The sequence below is a fragment of the Poecilia reticulata genome, linkage group LG22 (genome assembly GCF_000633615.1).
Source record: "Poecilia reticulata strain Guanapo linkage group LG22, Guppy_female_1.0+MT, whole genome shotgun sequence".
NCBI lineage: Eukaryota > Metazoa > Chordata > Actinopteri > Cyprinodontiformes > Poeciliidae > Poecilia > Poecilia reticulata.
The window spans coordinates 11,276,608-11,295,392 of NC_024352.1; the positions used below are offsets into that span (position 1 = coordinate 11,276,608).

Sequence of the window (18,785 nt, forward strand, 5' to 3'; positions counted from 1 at the left end):
ATATATAGAGTCACCTATCTTTACATCACTGAAAGCAGACAGAGAGGTTTATCTGTCAGGGAGTTTCTCATATCTCATTGGTATATTTTAACCACCACCTGAACAAAGTTAGAAGGAAAAGTCTAAATGTGTGATGGGAAACCCCTGGAAATATGAAAAGAGCATCTGGATTGCCCTTTTGTTTGCACTGTTTTGACTTGAACTGGACAACTTTGGAGAGAAAAGCAATCTGGTCCTTACCTGATCTTGAGGTGGCCACTTTTTTTTTAAGCTCATAGCTCTCCTAGCTCTCCTTTAAGTGGATACATCCATATGTGCATCACAAACAAATTTCATGCAGATCTTGAGTGCAGAAACCTGAGTTATGATTTCTTCGTTCCACTAGTCGCCACCGCTGCTCAGGAGCGACTCACCGTCCACTTGGCTACACTCTTCTTCATTGGCTTGTGGAGAAACATGATCCTCTTTTGATGGGGTTTCCTGTTTTTGGGAGAGGGTGATGACCTCTCTCTTGGCTCCACTCGGGGGAGAGGGATGAGCGAGAGGCCACAAGGACATACTGTAGGCCTTATGTCTCACATGTAGTTTTTGCCAGCAGTGCTGTCCTTATCAGGGAATCGCTGACTTCCTCACGTGAAAAAACAAATTCTTTTTTAAAATCTTGTTTTAACTACTGCTTTCGGAGCAGTGCAAAAATGTTCCTTTGGCTGCCGTGTAATTGGACGAGACACGCAGGCAGGGATGCAACCCAATGAAATAGGATCAAATAAAAAGAAACAGTCAGAGCTCATTTGCTGCTCAGGGGGGTTTAGTGTTTCACAGAAGGCCTGGACCAGGTTAGGCATTCATCACTGTGGCAAATCAGACAGTGTCCTGATTTTAAATGGCCTTTAATGTCAGGTTTAGGCAGGGCCTTTAGCCTGAGCTCTGTTTTACGACTGAGGCTCCACTGAGGACCCGCGCGTGTGAAGCCAGTATGCAAAGGTGCCGTCACCGCTCCTCTGACTAAACAAGGCAAAACATGATGTAAAACTCTGGGGTCTTTGGGAATGATTTGTTGCTATTTATAATGCAGGAAATCTCTAATAAATGTTCCTGTTTAACCTTTTATACACTAAATTAGTTCAGGTTTCCCTAATGGAGAAATATTTTTAATATCTACTAAATGCATATTTGAAGTGAGTTTCATGTCTCACCTTATATTTTTTTATTTCAGGTTGCCACCGTTGCAACCCTTGAAAAAATGGTAAAGACGAGTCATTTTGGCTGATTTATCAGAGATGAAAAGGGGTGTTAAGGTTTTACCATTTCCCTACTCAGGCCATCTTTTGGCTCGCTTGCCAAAAGATGGCCTTTTGTGGGGGCCTGACTGTTACCTGGAACTGAAGATAATTGGGGATGAGGAAGAGAATTCACTTTCCAGGTATAAATAACAAGAACATACCAGAACAGGAACCATGTACTGATTTAAACTCTTAAAAATAAGGCTTTATTGGCGTGATTCCGAATGTTCATAATTCTAAAGCATGAACACGACTGTCGAAAGAGAATTATTACGTTAATTTGAACTGCTGCTCTGCTGGCGCCCAATCTTCCAGTATCGATGTGCAACAAGAACCACATGTATAGCAGAGTGCGTTTCTTCACTGCTCTCTCCCTCGGCGTTGTCGCTTGTCCTGCGTTTGTTCTGTGTTTGTGCTTTATCATCATCCAGATCTTCATCTGATGCTCAGGCAGCAAGAAGGTTGTCATTGCCCCATTTCATGCTCTGAAACATTCATCAAACAACTGGGGAGGAGATTTTGCAGATTTCCTCCAACTCTCAATCTGCTGTTGACAATTTCCTTTGCAGCAGATTTGTACTATTTTAGTTTGTGCTGTGATCATAGCAGTCATATTTTATAAATTGGAATATGCATTCTGATGAGTCAGATTAAAAATACCTTTTGAAAACAATCTTTGAATGGGTTTTAAACATGCTTTTCATTAAGCCCACATTTATGGAATCTGTTCATCATTTGCAAGCGGAAAATAATCATAACTAACAGAGTTTAAAAAACCTGTTTGTGTGAAATTAATCTGTGTAATCTGTTTCAGTTAGTGAATTGAGGTATTGAAATTAATGAACTTTTTATTAATATTTAAATGTATTTAATACGATTGTACATATTCACATAAAAGTTGTCCCTTTTACCAACCACGGAAATTCAATTCAAGTTTGGCTGTCATATTTGGGTTAATTTTTTTTTGCTTTTTTTTCAGATTGAAATAAAAATCTGCTAAAGATGTCTAAAAAGTCTTAAAAGAAAATGTCACACAGATTTACCTTTAAATGAAATTTTTAATTTACAATTCATCAGTCGAGGAAATATTCTGTCAAGAAACAATAATACATGCAATAAAAAGATTATCAGAGTTTAAAAAAACTTTTAATAACAATTCCTATATTTTATCTTTCCATGGGTTATAAGTAACTTAGATACATGTTTATCTTGCTGCTATGCTTAGTAAGAAAACGGCAGCAAAAGGTGATATTTCGGGGCCAGTAAGTCTACTTTAGATGCTATTTACATGCCAACTTGTTATTTGGAGATAATGCCAAAAATACTCAACTTTTTCTGATCCAGTGTAACCAGTGTGGTTAGAAGAACTCTACGAGAATCGATCTTTGGTGACACAAGATTAAGATTGAGCTTTTCGGCAACAGTCAATCCATGCGCATTTGGCATGAAACAAAAGAATGAATAAGTAGAAACCTTCTTAGTCATTAAGTACAGTGGCAGATCTGTGATGCTCTGGGCTTGCTTTTCTTCCTAATGCTTTAAGAACCTGTGGAATCATCAACTCTGAAATACCATAAGATTTTAAATACATCATTATGATGGCATCTGCCAGAAAACTGAAAAAAAAGTGTCCATGATTTGATCTTTCAGTAGGACAATGATCAAAAACATATGGCTTCATACTCACAGAAATGGTTCACCTGTCTCAAAGCGAATGTTTCCTGTCACCAGATTTAGGTCTGGTAAATCTGATTGGTTTCATTTCATCTCTTTGTTGTAATGAATAATTTTTTTATCATCTGGAGAGATTGTGCAGAGTGGATTGGCCAAAGATCCCTGCCTCTTTTGCCTCTCCAACCTTGTGAAATGTTACAGAAAAGATTTACTGCGGTCCTACTGGGAAAGAGCGGTTGGTAGTATTAACAGCATGGGGACTAATAATTATACCACCTTAATTTTTGCTAAAAATAGTTATTTTCTTAGAAGTTTACTTTTTTTCATTAGTAACAGTGCTCAGATTAATATACATTTTAAATTTGATGTGTTTGAGATGCTGCTGCAACAAGAAGATGTATTTATTTTACTTTGTATTTGAGGAGTTTTACCTTTTTCCATAGATGTTGACAGGTTACCTAATATGAGAATACTCATCCGCTAAGACATTAAATCACTTGGAAACACTAATACGAAAGAGTTTAAGTGACTCAGGAGATCATTTTTATACTCTGATTAGTTCTGTTTATCTTCTCCTTGTGGAATATTATATTTGTTGTCTACATCTTCCTTAGAGAGCATCAAAGATTTGGAATATCAAACACAGTCAAAACATTTCCTTACCAATAAATACACTAGATAAGTTATTTTCCTTTGGGGTTGTTTCTTTAATAACTTGCAGATGAATATTAAATTAAAACCATATTTCCAGTGATTTTCTTTTAACCCGTTGACAAACGCATCACTCTAGAATCGCATTTGGAAAGCAGCTAAAGGAAATTTGTTTCCAATTCAAAATGAAACTAAATGACAGGATAAAATCCGAGGACATCCATTATTTGTGCACCCACCCATATGTTCCCAGACCCATACAGAAAGCCAGCATGCCAGGAAATTATGGTGCAAATACACAATCAATTACTCTCTGTAAGACACATCTAAGCCTCATAATTTATTGTATTTTGTGTGCGCTGTATTGCAAAAGTATTCAGAATCATCAAATTTATCCACATTTTATCCTACATGACCGGCATGCAAAAATGTATTCATGGAGGAAAATTAAAGCTGCACAATGTTTACAACACCATCTTTATAGTGACACAAAGTTATACTGTTCTTCATCAGGGACAAGGAAGGTGGTCAGAGTTGATGGGAAGATGATTGAAGCTAAACATAATCCAAACCTAAAAGAAAACTTGTTAAAGGCTGCAAAAGACTTCAGACTGTATTGGAGGTTCATCTTCCAGTCAGACAGTGACTTAAAATATAGAATGGCTTTGCATGGTAACATTCAAATCTGCGAGAATACTTGAATGTTTGTAGATTCTTTCCATCTATTTTGACTGATCTTGAGCTATCTGATGAAGAAAAATGGGCAAAAGATTTTGTTTCTACATGCTAAAAATGTCAAAAGACCTGTATCCTTTATTGCAGTTGAAGGTCGTTCTACAAACTGTTAAATCAAAGGGTGAATACAAATAAGATGCTGCACTTTTTTATTTTTATTTGTACAGTTCGTCAGTGGGACAAGAGCTGTAAAGGACAAAATGTTATCTCAGTCAATCAAAACATTCCTACTGTCTATCAAGAAATTCATGCGTAGATTGTTGTAAAATTTACCTGTCAAGATTGTCAATACACGCAAACGAAAAAAGACCATAAAATCCTAAAATAAAAAAATTAAAAAAATTTATGGATTTCTTTACTATTTCTGCGTATTTTTCATAAACGAAGGAAAAAAAACTGCTGGTCAGTGCTCAAAGTCATAGAAGGAAAAAAAAAATCCACATTAGTGAAAGTGGTTATCTTTAAAATGTTTGACACAAAAATATTTTTTCATACAGTCCAATTAGAAGACCACTTATTTGTGGTTAGGGAGAAAAACTGTTTTCTGCAAGAGCTCTTAGATCTGTGGTCTTCCGTTTTGCCTGATGGCACCAACTCTTGGGCTTACAGTGGAATCCAACTTGTGACTGGGCTTTTCCAGACATGTATACAACTCTTAAGACAATGTTTAAAACTCCAACATTTTGGTTTTATTCTTTACAGCTGTTGTGTTTATTGTGGGCTTCCTCCTTGTGGCCTACACTGTCTGGACCACATTTGGAAGCAAGCCGCCTCTAAATTGTAGACTTGCTGTTTTGAGCGCCATTTTAATAGGTGCTTTTGAGTTGGGGGATTTTTGGCCGGAAAGTGTGGTTTCTCCAAACAGAATATATTGATTGGTGTGTTTGCATGGTCACTGATTTTTATTGTATACTCGCTTCTCATTCAGACCTTGTGGTTGTACTTGATAAGCTCTGATTCATAACGTTTAAATGGCACATTTCTTAATTTAGCAAGGTGTTTAATAAATAAAATATTTAGCTGAGTGTCATGTCGCAGGTGCAAGAGCTTCTCATGCAAACATGCCAGAGCCAAGCCGAACTCGGATGTAAAAGCAGCGACGCAGCAAAGTGAGACGGCGGCCAGACCTGTTAATGTCCTTTTTCTGTTGCAGAAGTATTTAGCTATGCAGTCATAAGCAAGTTAAGGTATTTACTGCAGCCATTAATGACTTACAGGTTGGAGGATTGTGCCTAAGTTGTTTCGCCAGGCGCCTGTGTGTATAGTTACACAGGCTTACAGTTGAGAGGAAATGGGGAAAGGTTCGGCTGGCACGCGCTCAGTCAAGGCTGTTTCCTCTGAGCTGGTGTGAGTTGGATCATTTGGCACGATAACCAAAAGCCATCTACAAGCCACAAAAACATCTGCTGCACTAACATGCGCCCGGAGTTCTAAGAACGAAAAACTATGCAAGCAGGGAAATTCTACATTATTGCAAGTTAAATGTTTTTAAATAGACTTTTGCAAAAGTCATTTTGAAGTTATTAGAAACGTTAACATGTTGAGCAATAAATTATTCAATGGCAAACCATGTAGTAGCAGCTGAAATCAGTGCATAAAGAAAAAAACCAGGCAATTATGTTGAAATAAAAGCTCAGCTTGAGGTTAACAACCCTGTTAAAACATTTCATAAATAAAGGTTTTCTATTTTTTATTATGCTTACAGACAGGTTTGTCATTTCAGTTAATTACAGGAATGCGTAATTAACTGTTTCTATATGTATTGGAGGAAAGTAAATCTAAATTAAACAAATACAAAAAATAGGATGTAATAAGTTTTAATGTTTGTAGATTTCTTTTCTCAGTCTTAACTCTTGTACAGTGCTGAGAAAAAGTGTTTGTTAAGTGACATGGTCAGTTTTGCTTTTTTGTCACACTTAAATGTGCAAGGTAATCAAACTACTTTTAAAATTAGAGAGAAATTACCTGAGTAAATTCAAAAAAGCAGCTTTCAAATCACGCTTGGGGAAAAATCTATCCAACACAAATCGAGCAACAAATCTGAAAAGACTACATACTTGTATAGTTTGATGTTTTTTTGGCTTGAGTTGCTTCTTTATGCGTGTTTGTTAGTTTAATTGCAGGTCAAAACAAATCAGAGTTGCAAAACCTGCAAAGCAGAAAACAAACGGAACCAAACACACATTTGTGGGCTTTTTTTTTTTTTTAATTGGAAACATTGTTACTCCAGAGTTTTAAGGATCTGTTTACCCCTTTGTGGTTGGTAATTTTATTCAGATGACATTTGGGGTATGTGCCATTAGCCCTTTTTAGGCTACATTACAGTTTTTCTTTCTACAACATACTTTCCTGCATGCATAAAGACTTTTTGAGACAAATCATGCATTGTTTGCCCAGGTTATTTAACAGAAACAGTTGAGACTCATTTGTACACTTGCGAACCTTTCAATTCTTTCTCCTCTCACCTTCTTTCATTCTATTTTTTATTCTTCCTGCCAGCTTGTGAGAAGAATGTGGAGAACGTCTGCACTAACTCATCAGAGGAACACCTGCAGCCCTTTAAGCAGAAGATGGAGGCATTTTTTTCAACTGGTGAGTCGAGATGAAATCATTGTATGTTGTGAAAACAAAATGTTACATTTATTCATTTAAAAGTGTTATTTATTTTCATCATGTACAGTAATATGTAAAGTTATTTACTAAAGTATGCCTACCCCTTGCAATTATTTTATATTTTGTTATGCTACCATCAAAAACTTTAAAGTATTTCATTGGGGTTTTCTGTTTTATATGAAGACAAGGTACTACATAGTTCTCAAAAAATCATAGAAGTTTAGATTTGCCTTCAGCCCTCTGCACTGTGGCAGTCAAATAGTGTAACCAGCTGCCAGTATGAAAGTGCACATTGCACCTTAGGAGATTTTTCCAATACTGACCAATCAAATTGAGGCGAAGCAGAAATGCACGACTCAGTTTTGTCAAATGAACTACTAGAACTTATACCGGAGTACTCTAAACTGGAATCCCTGTGTGTGTTCCCTTGATGAAATTGTGGATTTCCTTAGAGCAGATTTTCACAATTTCTTGTACATCATTTCTGACATTTATTGAAAAACCAATTACCTCCATGACCTATTATACAGGTTAACGTTTACCTTTTGTATACAAGCTAAAGTCTTTTCCTAACATGACATGCCTAATATTTGGAAGCTTTTAAATCAAGTCTTGGCTGTAATTGATTGTTTTTTTCCCCAAACATCCTAAAAAATTATTTTTGAATGGAAAACTTGTAAAAAAAAATACAAGTACAGTAAAATACAAGGAAACTTGTTTTTCATAAACAAGTTTCCTTGAGCTCATTCCCTGAGGGGGAAGGTATAAATTATCGGTGTTTGCAATGATTCCATGACGAGGGCAAAAAACAAGTCAGCAGCATTCACATCAAAGAGCAGCTGAGGCTGTTAAACTCTGACTCATCATTAAAACTAAGTTACTTATCCAGGCTAAAGACTCAGAAAGTCCCGCTTACATACATGTGTCCTGCACATGATATGACATATTACAGCAAGCATGAAAGTTTGCATAAACCCTCAGCAGAAATTGAGCAGGAACTAATGGAGATGTTTTTATAAGATGAAGTCTTGATGTGCAGAATTACATTTTTCCTGCGCATAAAATTAATAAATAAATATTAAACTTCATACTGGACGTTGCCTCAACAAGTCTTATTACCATGTGTGCCATTTTCCTGTTTGTGGCACCTGTCTAGTGCGAGCAGTGCTTGGAATATAGTATAATCTAACATATCATTACAACTTTATCACAAAATTATACCTGTCTTGGGGATTCCATGAAATTGTTTAACTAATGTGGACTGTATGTGTTTTTTAGTTGAGGTATTAGAGTTGAGTATAAATGCACACCTCACTTTTCTGATGTTTTAGAAGCAAAAAGAAGAAAAAAAATGTATCAGTTTCTTTCCTAAGTGTGAACTGTTCTTATGTTATTGAATGTTAATAAAATTCCAACAAGGAGTTTGTGTATTAAAAAAAAGATTAGCAAAAAATTACTTGGTATGAATATATTGCATGCCACAGTAGCTATGAATTTGCTGACAATATATGTTCCAGTACATTGATTTTTTCTTAGATTTTAAGAGTAACTATTTTTCTAACAGACGTAAAATAAGATAGAAAGAATGAGATTTTGTAGTTTTCTTTTTCTTTCAGACTGCTTCTCATCTTGTTATCTGGCTGCTGGTTTAAGCAGCGGTTAAGAAAAGTGTGTCAGAGTTTTAAAGCCCTAATTTATTGTCCTTCTCAGCATGCTTGTCTCATAACTTTCTAGTTAGCGACTAGTGGTTTCATGTTAACACGTGGAGCGGAGGAAGAGAAGCTTCACACATCCCCTCTCCGGGCCGCTTTCTTTTCCTCGGTTTCTCGGCTCCTGTGCCACCTCTGCAGTCACACCAGAGGGGTAGCTCAGGCGCCAGCCTGACCCCCACTGAGACTAACACCATTGGTCACGGCCCCTCTCTTCTTCCCCCTCCTCCTTTTATTCCAGACATGACCACCCCCCTCCCATCATTAGGTTTTACCCAACATACATGTAAAAAAGGACTAAAAATAAAAGGGGTTGTTGATCGCAGGCTTTAGCTCACCTACTCCCAGAAGACCCCCAAACCTGCCTTTGAACAATTTTTTGGAGACTTCCCCCTCTTAAATCTTCAAGTAGAAAAGGTCCCCCATCATTGTAAAAAGGATGAATCTGGAAAAATGCAATAAATCTGAGATCACAGGCACTCTTTGGCCCTAGATAAATTCTTGCACCTCAGCCTGGCCCGCCGCACACATCTGCCTTGCATTTAGACACTTTTACATGGCAGGAGTCCACAAGAGCCTTCGGTTCCCAAGCTTCTCTGCTTCAGCTACAACATGCAGTTATATGCCAACACATGTACACAAATGCACACAAAAAAAGCCCAACAAACAGACCGCAGCTCCCCACCTCCAAAGCCCAGGCGTCACACACTCACACATCTGAATGTCAACATGTAGAGCCATGTCAAACTTTACAACGTGCTTAATAATCAGTGGGGTAGCATGTTAACTTAGCCTGTGCCACCTTAAGCCTTAGCGATAACACTATAGATGGCAGATAAAGGAGTCATTGACTCAGTCTCATCCTGTTTTATGATCAGTCCTGTTATTTTATTTATTTATTTGTTCATATGTTGCAGCTCAAAAGGAGCATTCTGCTGAAGAGGACCGGCTCAATGGCGCTCAGAAAAGGTAGGGAAGAAGCACAATATAATGTTATCAAGGTCATAAACCACACCCAAAAAAATCTTCACTTTTCCATCTATCGATCTTTATCAGAGGTAAAAGAGGAAATGACAACCAAACCTAAAACACTATTCAAGGTTACAAGAACAAATGAGATCTGTCAGCATTATAATGAAGAAATAAATGTATTAATTCTAAAACTAACATCTACCAAATATCTCTTGATAAAATTACTCAAAAGAAACCCAACAAACCAGAGGTTACACATCTGCCCAACCTCTGTACATTAATGAGAAGTTTTATGATGAGAAAAGACAAAAGTAAAGTTTTTTTTATTTTTATTCAAACTGGTTAAAGTCTAATATTTATTGACTGTTTGTCTCTCAGGAGCCAATCGTGTTTTATGGCACAGTTTTAAGTATTCATGGTGAGTTTTACCAAAGAGGGGAAAAAAGAGGAAGATGCATTCAAACTCTGAGAATCACTTGGGCACATCTGCTTTCAGGAATACAACATTCACTAAGGAAAAGATTGAGGGCCTCACTGTGGTCCAAAATCGGACTGTCTGGATTTCTGAAGATGTCCGGTTCCCACACTCCCATCTCTTGCCTTGGCTGAGAGGGAAAACTCTGTACCAACGACTGTTTGTTTAGAAAGAAACAATACTGACAATGGCAGACTCTTGGTTTTGACCCACGCCTCGATGTTTCCTCATGCCCCCTTTCCTAAGCAAAAACTGTTTCGGCCTCTGAACTGGTTGGGAGCTGAAAGCAGCTGACATGTACAAGTAGTTCTAAGACTTTGAAGTCACACTTTTCTTATCTAACTACTATTGATTTGTTCAGAGAAAGTATTTTGAGATTTATTTCAGATTATGTACGGCGACAGAGTAGAATTGTTGTCTTTGGTTTTTTTTAGTATTATTATTATTATTATTAGACAATAGACATTAGCTTAATTTATATATTTAATTCTTGACTGTGTTAATTATTCATTCACACAGACTCTTTTCATAATCTTTAAAGTAAAATTCTGTGTGATTGATTAAAAAAAAAATTTAATTCCTGAGAATTATATAGAAAACTAAATGTAAAATGTGCTTTTCTTATACATGCATCCAAACCAGCCATCGCCAAAAACGCAACTTTTCAGGAAATAAAAAAAATAAATCTTGATGTTTTGATATAAGCTCACAGCTTGGTCAAAGTCACTTTTCACTGGATATTTATTAATGGAAACCACAGAGTGCTGAAGGGCAAACAGTACAGTTGATCCTCATAAAACAAAAAAAATAGTCAAATTGAAAACATGGAGTTTTTTTGATTGTGTCTATTTGTGACAAAGACTTCTCAGTGGGGTGGAAAAGAACTCTGATTTATGCGACTAACTGATTTTGGGGCATTATGTAATATAGTTTAATATAGCTTTATCATGTTACAACCAGCTACAGAGAGTGTATTTGAAACGGGGCATAGCACCACTTTGTTCTAAACATAGCTGCTATCTGTTAACACAAATGTTTAAATCTGTTTAACTGATATTGTCAGGAGCTGATAACAGTTTCTAGAAAGTTAAAAGAGCTTCTTCGTATTTATCTGCCTGAATAAAGTTACCTGGAAAGGCACCGGATCAGTGGGCTGCTGTGCTTCACTGTTCTTTCGGTATACACGTGTATACCGAAAGGTTTGTTAAAATTTACTGCAAAGCTAAAACAAATACATAAAAAACACGCACACCTCATGTCTGAGAAAAGCACCAGTGATCTTCCACAAAAGCCTGGATGCCCCAACCTTCCTCCCCCGCAGTTCCTGTCGTTCTTATCTGCCGTGTCTTACCCAGAAGGCTCCCAAGAAGTCTTCCCGCAAAACATATAGATTTATGGGCTTAAGTCACGCTGGCAGCCGCCGAGCTCGCTGTCTGAGCAAGATCCTCTCTGGAAGATTTCATATTGGAAAAAGATGGTGGAGCAGACAAACAAAGCAAATGGATTATTTTGGCATTGTTTGGATAGAGAGCAGGTTTGTTTGCTTTTCTAACCCTCCAGCTTTCAAAATAAATCAGGAGAACACATACAGATGAGGGTAAAAGACACTGGATATGAGAAAATGAATCCTACCAAGAAAAAAATTTGACTGCGTTGGGAATCTTTGAACTGCTCTGCTTTTTGTTGGTGTTATGAGCCAGGATGGTCAGTGAGGGATGGCTGCACCTCTCAGCCTCTTCATCCCTCCCTCACGCTGAAGTGATATTTCTGTCCTGAACTGGACTAGGGTGTGTGTGTGTGTGTGTGTGTGTGTGTGTGTGTGGGTGTGTGTGTGTGTGTGTGTGTGTGTGTGTGTGTGTGTGTGTGTGTGTGTGTGTGTGTGTGTGTGTGCACGTGTGCGTGCGTGTGTGTGCGTGTGTGTGTGTGCGTGCGCGTGTCCATGCGTGTGCATGAGTGACACCACTGTAATGAAAGTGTTGAACTTAGAAGGGAAGATTGATCAAAAGGCCCCCACAGCTGAGAGCACCTTTGCTTTTAATGAAGTTTTCCTTTAATTTAATCTAAAAAGAGGGCTGGGGGGGCTGGCTCACTGGTAGAACAAGAGGGAGGCAGGAGTCTGTCTTGCTTAGGTTCCCACAGAGCCACCTCATAAAAGTGACACGCTTTCTGATGAATATGACCGTCAGTGGGCACTCCGGGCCCTGGGTGGGCTCTCACATCTGCGCTGGATGAGCGATTCTCGAACAAACTATGGCCATGACAAAATTACAGCCGAATGAAATGGAGAACAGGTCTTTTAGAGCAAACAGATGCAATAGGCTCAACTTGATGATCCGAGCTGGATGCGACGGCGGGAGAAGTTAGTAGTAGGTTTGAGAAAGTAATTGTTGTAGCTTAGTAAACCAGAATCTGCATACAGTTGTACATGTTGCAATTATATAGTATTAAGCTTAATTTTCCTAGAACCCTAATAATTTGAGAATGTCAGTAAACCCATCATGATGCAGGCGATTATGTCAACTACTAACATCAGTTTTTTTGTTTTTTCCTCCATGTGAATTGTCTTCATAAATAAACATAATTTAATATAATTTGAACATTAATTTATTTAAACATAAAATAACTTAATAATGCAGTAGCGATTATAAAGTACCCTTATTTGTTTGTAACTAGACTTGCATGTTAGATGTGTTTACTTTCCCTGCTTAGGCCACAGAGAGACTGTATTTTCTAGTGATACTTTCACTAACGTAAATTTTATATTAGAATTATGAAATGTTTTAAAATGTAATAAACATATAATGATGATTTTATAACGAAAACAATGAAGAATTCCACTGTTGAAATCATTACAGAATAAGTTTGTCTTATGATGATTTAACATTACTGCCAGCTTTCTTGTAAAAAAAAATAAATAAATGTAGATTTATGTGAGAAAATCTACATTTACATTTAAATATATCTTTATATATGCAATGATGTATTTAAATATGCATTTAAATAAATTTTTAACTAATTTGAATTAGTTAAAGGGAAAATTAAAGGTTTTGACACCAATATATGTGAACTGTTTATTATTTAGTTTGAAGACTCTGACCTGCAGCTAAACTCAGTTTCAGAAAAGTAGAATATGACACAAGACCAGCAAGAAATCTTATGCCTGGTAATTATGTTTAACGTCTGGGTTTTTATGTTGGCGTCACGTTTCAAAGAAAGATTATTTGACAAGAAAATAACTTGGTTAACTTAAAAATATAATTAGCTTTTTAAATTATAAGATGATAAATGATTTAGACTATTGCTTTTAAAAGGAAAAAGGGAATAGTACATTGTCTCTGTTCTCTTTTCTGTTAAAAGGTTATAAACGTTGTTAGTTTCTAAAACATTGAACAATAAGAATCTTCTTCTCAGGAGTGAAATTAATTGTCTATGTCTAAGACAATATCTACATTATACATCTGCATAAGATCATATTTGAAAATGTTTACTTCTTTGTTCTTTACGTTGATTGTTGCACTAGATTATATACTGTATCTCGCAAAGGTCTTCATACTTCTCAGTATAGAGGTAGTTGGTTGCCAATGCAGGTTTGTCACATTGAATCTCAATAAATTGTATTGATGTATGAATATTTTTGCAATTCACTATGTTACCTTCCTTAAACAAGTAGGAACTGTACAGAAAAGCATAAAATACCTAAATACTTCAAACTAATCTGCCCTAAGCTTTTTACACTTACTGAGAATTAAATCTATACCAAGTAAATTTCCTGCTTGATCATTAGTTGGCCTTTATCTCAGCATGCAGACCTAATTTGTCTGCTTTGTATTTGGGCCTCCACTGATGTTTTCTGTTTTTTTTCCCCCTGCTCAGTTCTGTCTCATTAAGTTTCCTTCTCCACCATCACGCTCAATTTCATTTGGCCCCGGTGCCACCTCTGCAGTCACTGTACAGCTACGGTTTTGGTTGGAGCAAGCTGGTGTGTTATGCTCCGCTATGGGGTTACATGATGAAGCTGGCCTCTGATCCGCACTCGCGCTGACTCAGCCATAAACATGCTGTTTACTTGAGTAATCCGTTTTACCAAGGAAACAAAAGGAACGCAAAGATTTCCCTGTTTAAATTTTCCCCTGATTCTCACAACTGCTCTGAGTTCTGAAGTGGTTCTTTTTTTTTTTTTTATAGCTGTCAGTGAGGAATGCTGGCATTGGACGCTGCATTAAACTCTCTCACGGCAATGGCTTTATTGAATAGATTATAGAAATCTAGGTGTTTTTAGTTTGTTTGTGTGTGCATTTGAAAATAACAGACGTCTGTATTGTGTTTTTGTTTTTTTGTTACATCTGTTTTATGGTTTGTTTTGATGAGTGCACAGATGGCTAAATCTCGTAGCTTGATTTGTGCAAGCTTTGACATGATGACCCAGGGTCAGGAGAGGAGCTGACAAAGAAGAGTTCCTGTTCGTCATGGCAGGGCAGGCCAGCTGCAACGAAGCTACCTGTGACGGTCATCTGTTTGGTCAATCCAAATATCTCAGAGCTGTCGTTCTTCTATCTTTGTGCGCAGGATGATTTACGGCGTAGCCCTGACAAAATAATGAAAACATAAAGCAGGTTCCTGCAGAAATTTCCGTATTAGATTAGCTTTTCAAATAGCCACCTAGCATCTGGAGATCAAGGCCTATCTGAGTGTCAGAGCGACAGAAAGCATCCTTTGAATGATTGCCCTCTTTAATCATGCCGCTGGACAGGCGAAGCTTGAAAATCTCTTTCATGTTTTGGTCTATAGAGAGAATCTGATACAGAACACAACTTTCTGTGCCTCATGTGATGCTGAGGGCCTTGTGAGAACCTCAGATACAGTTACATTTGGCTTAATATCTGAAGCAGAGCCTATTGGTCTTGTGCCTTTTTGTGCTTCTCTGTCTCACTCAAATTATTGCCTGGCAGTTGGTATGCTTTTAAAGCATTGCATTGATTTTGCTTTTATGTGTTTACCTTCTGTGGTTCTTCTCTAACAACTTACTCCCTGAAGGCAGCGGCGGCCAATGCAATAATAGAGCTACCTTTCCTATCACTCATTTGTGGTCTTGGCAGGGTAGACATACTCTTTCAATCTCTTTTCCCCTGTGTTTTTTTCCCTTTTTTAAAAAAACAAAACATTCATGACTTCTTGTTGTGCTTACAGTAGTATCTACTCTTTCAAAGCTCTGATCTGGAAAATCTGGTTTTAGCTCATACTAACCCCTTTGACAGACTCTGGGTGTCTGGCCATGTGTCTGAGCTATAAATAATCTGTTGAATCTAAAATAAATGTACATTTGAAACATTTCTTGATGTATTGCCAAAACTCCTAGACGAAATCAGTCAAAATATGACCTCCAGCAATGCAGGATACATCTGGATCTTAGACCTGATCCAAGAATGACGTCAGTATCAGATCTTATACCAATATTGTATCGACTCGGGTTAATCTCTAGCACCTCCTCTACTCATGACACGACAGATTTAAGCTCACACACGTAAATGTAGTCATGCTTCATTCCAACATAATGGGGGGAAAAGCTTTCCCTCAAGCATAAAAAAAAATCAAAGCATTTTTTCATAAAAAAAAAAATTGGTATTAATTTTTTATGAGATACAGTATGTGTGTGAGTGAGTGGAGTCAATATCACACAGCTCTGCAGCAACAAAAACATATTATTTTAAAACGTCAACATTTTAAGCTGTCTTTAGCGTATTTTATAAGCAATTAGCATGCTTAACTTCTTACAAATTTCTGAAGTTGGAGTAATACCTTAATTGTAATATTTCTGAAATCTGCCAATGTTTCCCAATCCAGAATGTTCCACCACAAATCCTATCTGACTTCTCAAATAGACACAATGTAAAAAATTGGTATCAATGACTGTATAAAATGGCTGATATACAGTCATTTTCCTCTTGTATACTGAAGCTTAATTTCCTGTTGTGAATAAACAGCTAAAGAAAACTTTGATAAAAAAAAAAAAAAGCTTTCCGTTTTAGAAGCTTTTAACACTTTTTCTGCTTTCTCTAACTTTATTTTGAAACACCTGAAGCAAAGATCTTTTTTTCTCTCGGTAACAACCTCCACACCAAAGAGTGTTGCATTTAGCACAATATGGTTGTGTTGGTCATTGCAAATTTGCTGATCAATTTTTGTTTTGTTTGTTTTGACCAATGTAAAGTCATCCATTACCAGTCACTGTTCCATTTATTGTTGGGAAATCATGGGGTGCTTACCACAGAGTTCATCAGAGATCAAACCTCTGTTTTGTTTCCTCCTGCAGTTTCCAGCACGTGGTGAATTATTTTGGTATAAAGCCAAAGGCTGGTGACAAAGAAGTCACCCCAAATTTCATCTTCATGCTCTGGTACGAGTTCTGCAACGACTTCAAGAACTCCTGGATACGACAAAGCAAAACCATCTCCAAGGAGAGGTGAGTTTGATTTTTTTTTTTTTTTTTACCACTCATTTCCTGTGTGGTAAAAATGCGTGGCTGGGAGAGCAAGCGGTGCAGGAATTTTTCTCTGAAAGATCAAATGAATTGACAGATTTAAAAAGTTTCTCTCCTCTAAAATATCGAATTGAAATTACTCAGGTATTTCTTAGAATGTGAGTGGTGATATGCACTGATGCATCTGTAATTTATTGCACCTGCCATCGTAGATCTTCAGCTCATCTCAAATTAGCACAAAGCGATTGCAATTAAAGCAAAGAGGGAAGCCATCAAAGAGGAGGCAGATGGGAGTAACTGAAGCCTTAGTCCTCTTTCTTGAGGACCAGGGTCTAAATTTATGATCTCTCCTCTGACCCGAGGCGTCATTTTGGGGGTTGGAGGTGAGGAGGGGGCATTCCACGGACAGACGGGAGACCCTCCTGGCTGCCGCCTGGCTTTACTGGCCCGTGGCCTTCAAAAAAGCTGCGCATCGAGGGAGGGACTGATGAACATGGTGACGATCCTGGGCCTCTAGCCCGAAGGCTCACAGACCCTTGTGAGCAGAGACAACTGGCAGCTTTTAAAGGGAAGCAGAGAATAAACACTGTCCAAACAGACTTTCAGGCTGTGGTTAAAGGCATCATGTTGAATCCTCCTCGTTCTCAGTGACATCAAGGAGATTTTCATTGCCACTCCCCCCTATCATGGATCCATGTGCTCCATCTTATTTGCTATCATGTATCACATTACTTACAGCTGAATGTGCTTATGGACAATTAACTTTATTTTAAATACTGTTTGCACAGTCATAAAAAACCAAGGGTTTTTTAAAGGCTTCCTCATTATCTCTGTCATTCTCAACAGCTTCTCACTTAAACAGGCTTTCACTGACCGCAAACACAGAACAGGATCTGTAACGCAGGCTTAGTCCTCGGGCATTTACCTGCATTGTGTTGCAAAGGTATTCACACTGGTTAAACCTTTTCCAATTGGGTTGCTGTAACAATTTTAACGTAGAGCTGCTGGGCGACATGAAAAAAATGTTTTCTTTCTTTGTTGAACGCTTTCGATAATTATCACAATATGGTTTAAAATCAAAAATAGTTTTTCTTTCAATACAGAGTGAAGTAATGAACGTCAATATTTACTTATATTTTTTTTTCCAACAAATGTACATAAACTGAACTCTGAATTTCCTTAAGAATTTCAGGACTTCATAGATTAATAATGATTCTTTGTCAACTGACGATATACTAATGTACGCATCACGTTTGTAGTACTTTTTGAAAGTGCAAGTAGGTCACCTGTATGTCTTACTGAGCTTTGGAACCCAGATTTATTGTTGTTTAGTGAACTAAATGTTCTACTTTTATGGTAAATGCTCTGTACTGGTATAACACTTGATGTAGTTCAGAGAATCCAGTGGGTTTACACAGATTCATGACAAATGACCTAGTCAAAGTACAAAATATTGTGTTCGGCGGCTTGTTCAAGGATTAAGCTACTTTGCAAAAAAAGACTTGGAATCGCTGGATGTGCGTGACAAGTATTTTAGATGTAGATTTTAGATTTAGACAAGTATTTTAGATGTTTATTTATAAAGCATTGTGAAAAACATTTTACCTTTTCCTTCCAGTTCACAGTTATGGTCCACTTAATGTTTGTCACAAACAAAATGAAAGTAAAACACATAGAAGTTTTCCAATTGTGAAAAAGTTAAGGGGAAACATTGTTTTCCAAAGATCTTAATGACAGGCTTCTCTTCCATATGTCCTGTTTTAATCGAACTAAGAATTTATAATCATTGCATTTGTGTGTTTGTTTTTACGCAGGCTGAAGGAAGCTCAAGAAAACATCAAGAAAATCACAGCAGAAAAAAGAGTGGAAACCAAAAAGATTAATGCCAACAGTCTGGTAAGAAGTAATATTTATTCACCCTCAGTAATGGAGTTCCCTAAAAGCTGCCTCACTCTTAGGTCAACACTGAAATCAATACGCTTAATCTTTATGTTGTTGTTGCCAACAGAAAGAGAGGTTACGGCAGAAGGAAGCCAACGTGCCGTCCACCTGAAGGAAATGATGAGTGGCAAAGACAGAAGAAGAAAGATTGCAGTGAGGAAGCGTGCAGGCCCCACCCATTTTACCTTTACCACCTGCCTCACAATAACACAATAAAACCTGAGCAGATTTACTGTTGTATCTTTGCTCTACTA

At 37.4% G+C, this 18,785-nt stretch overlaps 1 protein-coding gene across 6 annotated transcripts in view; it reads left to right on the top strand.

Annotated features, from left to right (window-relative positions):
• The window catches only part of LOC103458527 (formin-1), a 66,241-nt gene that overhangs the window by 46,213 nt on the left and 1,243 nt on the right, over positions 1 to 18,785 (top strand). For 4 of the 6 annotated variants that reach the window (XM_008399416.2, XM_008399420.2, XM_017302554.1 and 1 more), the window contains 5 exons: positions 6,843 to 6,935; positions 9,583 to 9,634; positions 16,423 to 16,572; positions 18,405 to 18,486; positions 18,599 to 18,760. In XM_008399416.2, the coding sequence (XP_008397638.1) occupies positions 6,843 to 6,935; positions 9,583 to 9,634; positions 16,423 to 16,572; positions 18,405 to 18,486; positions 18,599 to 18,643 (422 nt within the window). In that variant the 3' untranslated portion in view covers positions 18,644 to 18,760. Of the gene's footprint in view, positions 1 to 6,842; positions 6,936 to 9,582; positions 9,635 to 16,422; positions 16,573 to 18,404; positions 18,487 to 18,598; positions 18,761 to 18,785 lie in introns of those variants that run through there. The other 2 variants (XM_008399418.2, XM_008399419.2) reach the window with 1 other exon arrangement.